Genomic DNA, 6,795 nt, shown 5'->3' with positions numbered 1-6,795 from the left:
TAATTTTACTTAGAACATTAATTAAAAGATTTAATTAATTATTTTTGAAAGGAAACATTTAATGGATTTTAATTACCTAATATATTAATTACGTAATATATATTGTCTTTTAAAGATGTTTGTGGATTAAAGTTTATCACAGAGATAACATTCATAATGTATCACAATTATTTTTGTTGTTTTATGAAGTGTATCATGTCGTGCATGTTCGTTATTTCCGTTGCTTTGCAAAGAGTATCACAATGTGTATTTATGTTATTTTTGTTGCTTTACAGAAGTATCACAATATGCATMTTGTGTGTATATTTAGGTATCATAACGAATATCGTTTGTATTCATTTTTTTTAATGAATTTATTTTAGGTATCACAATGTGTACCTTGTATTCATATGAAGTTCGTCAGAATAAGGTTTGTTGGAGCGATGAAAAAAGAGAGAGGAGAGATAGAAGATTTTTAAAATTCCTAAAATATCCTTAATTAATATCTTAAGTTAAAATTACCAAAATTATTAATTTTYAAATTTAATATTTGTTTTGTGGTTAAGATTGGATCTCATGTATTATCATAAATTACCGAGTTCCTCCTTACCCCCTATATATATAGTAATAGTAAATCAAATTGAAATATATTAATYAACATATTTTATTATTTAATTTTCTTTATCATCTKATTTGTATTAAYTTACATTATATTATTAGTGATTTKTTYTAAATATACTRTGAATTGTTAAAATTATTAAATTTAAACATGTCATTTTTTGTCATTTTACTTWTTCAACTAGCTTATCAATTAGTTTTTGTCAAACGTATTTAGCTCATCAGCTAGYTTATCTGTCATCAACTAACTTATCAGCAATCAGTTRCCTTATCARCTAGTTTGCCAAACATAAACTAAAAATATTGTATACAGACTTGCAACATGATTTAAGGGTATAAGCGTTTATCACGTCACATTACCTTACCGGATGAATATGACAAGAACCAAGAATCTTTCCTSRWAAGAATGAAGGTAAGGACCGAGRGTCTTACCCGGTAAGTGAGAACAACGACTTTTACCATGGTTAAAGCTTGTTGGATAAATTGTTGCATATGATATCGTTTTTGTTGATGAAAATCTTAGCCAATAAATAATCATAACGTTGAATTTTATTGATAAATACTTAAGAGATAAGTGTTTATGTAAATCACCCACTTCATTTAAAAAAGTTACGATACCAATTTCGAGAGAAAAAAAAGATACATGTATAATTTGTTGGATTTTGTTTGGGCCTTTGATTAACAAAATGGGCACACTGGGCCAATRCGGCTCATCACGTCTCTCCTCAACSCATCGCACCCAAAGAAGGTCGGAATGCAATCACCACCACAAGTAGAAACCCCCAAAACAGAGTAGATCAGCAGCAGGAAACCCCAGTTGTGATCGATTCTCTCTTTGTATATAAGAATCCTTCCACCTGTTTACAATTTGGGATTTTTGGTTGATGGAAACTATATAATTTGTTGTAAACTTGAGTGGGTTTTGTTTGAATTCATCACAGAATACAATGGCATTAAGAGCACCTGTTGCAGGGTTAAGTATCGCTTCAACAACATTACAGGATTCTTCTAGCAGAATTGGAGTTTGCAGGGTTTCAACTTGCAGAACTTCGTTCTTTGGTTCTGGAGGTATCTTACCGATTAATACACACATACCCATTTCAAACTTTTATGAGCATTTAATATAATCATAAACCAGAATACGGGTTCGTGATGCTATAACATATCCCTGTACAAAATCCATTAGCTTAACCTTCTGGTGTGTCAAATATAAACCTCTATTATTCAGTATTTGTGTGTTTTTCTATGTGATTGATAAGGTTACTCGATTGGAGTGAAAAACCGTTTAAATGTTTGTCAATTCCATCTCTCCTAAACTCAGGAGGGGGTGCTCTTGGACATTTTTGTTTCTGAAATTTTAGTGGTTTAAGTATCCCACCTTTGTGGACGWGTCTTTAAATTTTACGATGTGTTTCAAGATTGCTTGAAATCATATACACCGATTGAAACTTAAAGCACAATTAAAGGATATGTTTTGTAGGAAAAACTGCTGCTGTTTTTGGGGAATGCTCAAGCAAACAGATATATAGGTKTATGCTCTTTAGGATGAATAGAATAGTTGTGTGTATAATTATCTATAATATTTTATTATCTTCTTTTGATCTTTAATCTGTTGAGTATTTAAATTACTGCAAATCCTTGCAAGTTATTTTTTGCCATTAATGTACAAGAATGACCGCACCTTTCTTCTCATGGTTAATAAGGCTGTTTGGGTTGATTTTTCCATATGGTGCACATATAAATKTTTTGAAGGTTTCAACCTTTCATGCTTTTCCAAACTTTGTGGGCAAGTATACCTTTATCTTTTTATAAAGGGGACCGGAACCCCTTGGAAAAGTTTATTCAGACGGGCAAGTATCTTGTTGTTATGATATTTTGAACTTCTTTCTTCAGCATCTGCTCTCATGGCATGGATGTTTTTGACTTTTGAGAATCAACCGTATAGGAATCTCTCTTAATGAACTATGATCTTGTTGAGACTTATAACTTAGGATCAAGAAAATATTTTAAGTATTCTCATGCTGTTTTAAGTTTTGATACTATTAATGTTCAATTGCTTGCATCCTTATCAATGTAGATTATGTTCATATATTTATCTTTTTCAAAGGACGACCACTAAAAATGTTAGAGTTACGTTCTCTTATCTGTGTAACATCAAAGTCCAATTTTGTATTATGATATTGGTTTCTCGACTGAAGCAATGTTACAGCTTTTACGATTTCATCTATTTAAAGTTCTTGTAATGATAAACGTGTGCATCCATTTACCTCTGTAGCCTCTCGCTTTATGTGTTCATTTCTTTATGATGCTGAAAATGAGCAMAAATTCTCATGCTGCTTTCATTATCTCATTGGTCTTGCAGTTGGAGCCCTAAAGGTTAGAGGAGTGAGGCTAGCTCACCCTAGTAGCACGCGATGTAACAGCCATGGTGGGATCCGGATGAATCTTTTTGACCGTTTTACACGAGTTGTCAAGGTTATTGCGATATTTGTGCCATATATTTTGCGTGTTGGCCTTGATTTTYGATCACACACTACTAAATTACTGAATCGTTCTTTCTGATCTCTTACAAGCATAGTCATATGCAAATGCACTCATTAGCACCTTTGAAGACCCAGAAAAGATCTTAGAGCAAGCTGTTACAGAAATGAATGATGATCTAATAAAGATGCGTCAAGCTACAGCCCAAGTATGCATTTCTGGTTGTCTTTACTCTTGGACTGGATGTGAAACTAAAGTCACTCAAATCAACTATTTTGTCTGTCTTCTCCCTTGTGAAGGTTTTGGCATCTCAAAAGCGGATGGAGAACAAATACAAATCTGCAGAGCAAGCTTCTGAGGATTGGTAAGTGACTGGATAATAACTGTTATAAACAAACTGGGGTGACTGTTCCAGATAACGTTCTTATTTAATTGAATTCTATAGGTATCGAAGAGCACAACTTGCTCTGGGTAAGGGAGATGAGGATCTTGCACGTGAAGCCTTAAAGMGACGTAAATCTTATGCTGTAAGATTTGATTCTATCTCTTGGAACCATTTTCTTAGTGTTGTAGATCATAGTGCTTTGATACTTATTATATATTAAAATGTGCCTACCCTTATGATGATAAAATGAAATCTAAATTATGTCTCCATGTTATTTAGAGTTGAATTTGAGCTTATTAGAGTTGGGTGACTATCATCACAACATGGTTTGTGTAAAAGATGACCATGGTACATGGCAGCCTGTGTGGGCCTTATGTAGGATTTTAGTTAAAGAAGAAAACTTATGAAAATAATGTACTTAGGTGTCCTTTCCTTTGGATGTTCCAAATGAGATCYCACTTTTCTAGAAATAAAATTAAAAAAGAATGATGCTTTACCTTTTATACAATCACCCATTCGCATGAACTCTGTGTTTTTCATCTATCCAATATATTAATAATGGGAGAGGGGGACACCTGYAAAATGTAAACTTTTGACAATTCCCTTGAAAGTCTTTCATAGAAGTGAATWGTTTAGGTTCTYGAGATTCTCAACCTCTTTTTTTAGTGGGGAGGTCCCAAGAACGAGGAGAAAGAAGATAGCCCAAAGCGAAAGGCCTACAACCAGAGCCAAGTAGACAGATAGCCTTGCTGGGACCAATCCACCTTCTGATTCAAAAGATAGCGCATAATGTAGTGCTTTTATTGCATATTACTATTAGATATGTATTACATATATTTATGTACTGCTGTATTGCATATATATATGTATGTATATTACATGAACTGCATTATTTTACCGCTATACCACCACTTCTTCCTATATAGCAACTAAAAAACCTGACAGCGATTCCAGTTTAGCTCTGCAGTAACTACTTAGCTCATGAAACCCTAGAAAGAAGCATATTGCAATTTTCATGGGATGGGAAAAAAACATAAGAACTGTTGAAACTAGAAGTTTTTTCATCATACATGCATTTTAAAACCTTCTCACAGCTTGAGGGTAACAAGAATATGATCCTTAAATTGCAAAAGGAAAGTCAAAAHTTGGATGGTTGTTGAGGGCTTGAGTGTTGTTTTCTAATCTATGTTGTTWATTGCACCGCTATRGCAGTGCTATCACGGTTAATGGTTATGGGATAAATAGCCGTGATCAAATAGCTGTCCCGCGATTAACAGCGCTATTGACCTCTMAATGACCGCATCTTGAAGGCAAAAAAGCTGCCACATAACCACTATTTGTAGATAGGAAAGAAAAGTAATTTTGTGGGCTTTTATTTTGGAAACCTGCATTGGATTTTATTCAAGTCCAACAATATTAAAGCTTCATTATTCTTGTATTTTTTGGACTAGGACACCATTATTCTTATTTTGTTGGATTTGTACACTATCACTTTGACCTTTTGGCTTTGAATAAAAGCATTCACATGTTCAATTATTTTATTTTGACTTGGACATCATTATTCTTTTATATATATATATATATATATATATATATATTTCTTTATTGAATACGTATAACATGGTGAGTTATGTATATATGTATATTTGTACTTATTATATGAACCACTATTTCTAGACCGCTATACTACTGCTTTTCCATCTCGATAACCGCTATTTCMAGTCATGGTCCTGACCGTGATTTCCTATTTTGACCGCTTTAATAGCATAGTTTCTAATATCTTGAGGGTCTTTATAGCTTCAGAAGACTATCTGAATCAAGTAATCTTGATGCAACACAAACTAGGGTTAGAAATATGGAAGAAAAAAGAACTGGAGATTTGGGGAATTGCTTCTGTAGTTCTAACTCATAACCGGAATAATATGCCCTTTTAAGTAGGGCCCATGAGGAACAAGATAAGATAACTAAAACAAGACTACAAGAGAACTGGAATAAAAAAACTATGAAATAAAACTAGTGACGGTTGTGATCTCTATCAAGTCTTTTGGCCATACAATGGAAAGTTATCTTTCTGAACAAAAAGGTTAGTGTTGTTTTAACTATTCCCATTAACATAGTTGGTAAAAGTTCTTTTTATTAAAGAAAGACCKTTTCTAAAATCACAAATAAATCGGTAAAAGGATGTGCTATTCATCCATTAGAAATCTTGACTATACAACCTGWGTGGTTTTGAGATATGTGATCTCTATCAAATCTTTTGCATATTTACAGTTATGTGTCAATGTCATCATATAACTTCAGATCTAAATTTCTCTAYTTGCACACTGGATTATTCTACAGGACAATGCAGCTTCTTTGAAGACTCAACTTGATCAACAGAAAGGTGTCGTGGATAATCTTGTGAATAATACTCGGGTGGGTATTACTTATTATATATCTTATATTTGTCTTGCTGTATTCAAGATATGCATCATATGCTTTGCGCAAATATTCATCATTTTTAAATGCATGCATCAGTTTTTCACTATTGGCCAGTACATTATTGTTTGAGTGCATGCCTTTCTCTTAACAGCTTCTCGAAAGCAAGATACAAGAGGCTAAGTCAAAGAAAGATACTCTGAAAGCACGTGCACAATCTGCAAAGTTTGTTCTCATTCCCTATGTTGTCACTTTTTGATTTTTTTTATTGGAATTTAATGTATGTGGGAACATTTTCTTCCTCCAGGACCGCGACAAAAGTAACTGAAATGTTGGGGAATGTCAATACAAGCAGTGCTCTTTCAGCATTTGAGAAGATGGAGGAAAAAGGTTCCTCTTTAGTCTTCTTATCTTAAAAGAAATTTTGTTGCATAAATATGACTAGGGAACACGGGTCTWATCAGGGCAAGCAATTGGCACCTAAAGCTAATAAATCCCCTCTTATGTTCGCGTTTACTGGTTGAACAAATCATGTACTCCCTTTGTCCCATGAATATTGCAATAGTTTCCATTTCCATGCGAAGTTCCTTTCTCTGGAAAATTTCAATAGGATTACTAATTTGCCACTGTCATCATTTCCACTTATTGATTTTGGTTCTTGAGGTTTCCATATTTTGTGATTATTAAAGGGCATTTGTGGTACTCTATTAATAATAGCCAAACACCTTCATAAAACTATCCCTCTGGTCAAATGTTATGATCTCCATGGAACAGAAGTACAACTATATAAACACTATGTGCCCTCACTTCATTTGTTCATAGTAATTCCAAGAAATCWGTAAATATCTGAATTAAAGATTCTTTGGTATTGTTTAATTTCCAAAGGGGAAGTTAATGATGTGTTATTTGTTTCA

The 6,795-nt window shown here is 33.3% G+C and overlaps 1 protein-coding gene across 1 annotated transcript in view; it reads left to right on the top strand.

Moving 5' to 3' along the window:
• Positions 1–1,408: 1,408 nt before the first annotated feature.
• Positions 1,409–6,795, top strand: part of LOC112514466 (probable membrane-associated 30 kDa protein, chloroplastic) — a 7,689-nt gene continuing 2,302 nt past the window's right edge. Inside the window, exons 1-8 of the mRNA XM_025120951.1 lie at positions 1,409–1,665; positions 2,960–3,072; positions 3,176–3,286; positions 3,378–3,442; positions 3,524–3,605; positions 5,804–5,878; positions 6,036–6,106; positions 6,189–6,288. Of these exons, the coding sequence (XP_024976719.1) occupies positions 1,545–1,665; positions 2,960–3,072; positions 3,176–3,286; positions 3,378–3,442; positions 3,524–3,605; positions 5,804–5,878; positions 6,036–6,106; positions 6,189–6,288 (738 nt within the window). The 5' untranslated portion in view covers positions 1,409–1,544. The remainder of the gene's footprint in view (positions 1,666–2,959; positions 3,073–3,175; positions 3,287–3,377; positions 3,443–3,523; positions 3,606–5,803; positions 5,879–6,035; positions 6,107–6,188; positions 6,289–6,795) is intronic.

This window comes from Cynara cardunculus, assembly GCF_001531365.2.
Source record: "Cynara cardunculus var. scolymus isolate 2C chromosome LG 6, CcrdV1, whole genome shotgun sequence".
In the NCBI taxonomy this organism is placed as follows: Eukaryota; Viridiplantae; Streptophyta; class Magnoliopsida; order Asterales; family Asteraceae; genus Cynara; species Cynara cardunculus.
Note: the sequence above shows the minus strand (reverse complement) of the source record. Positions and strands in the feature narration are given on the sequence as shown.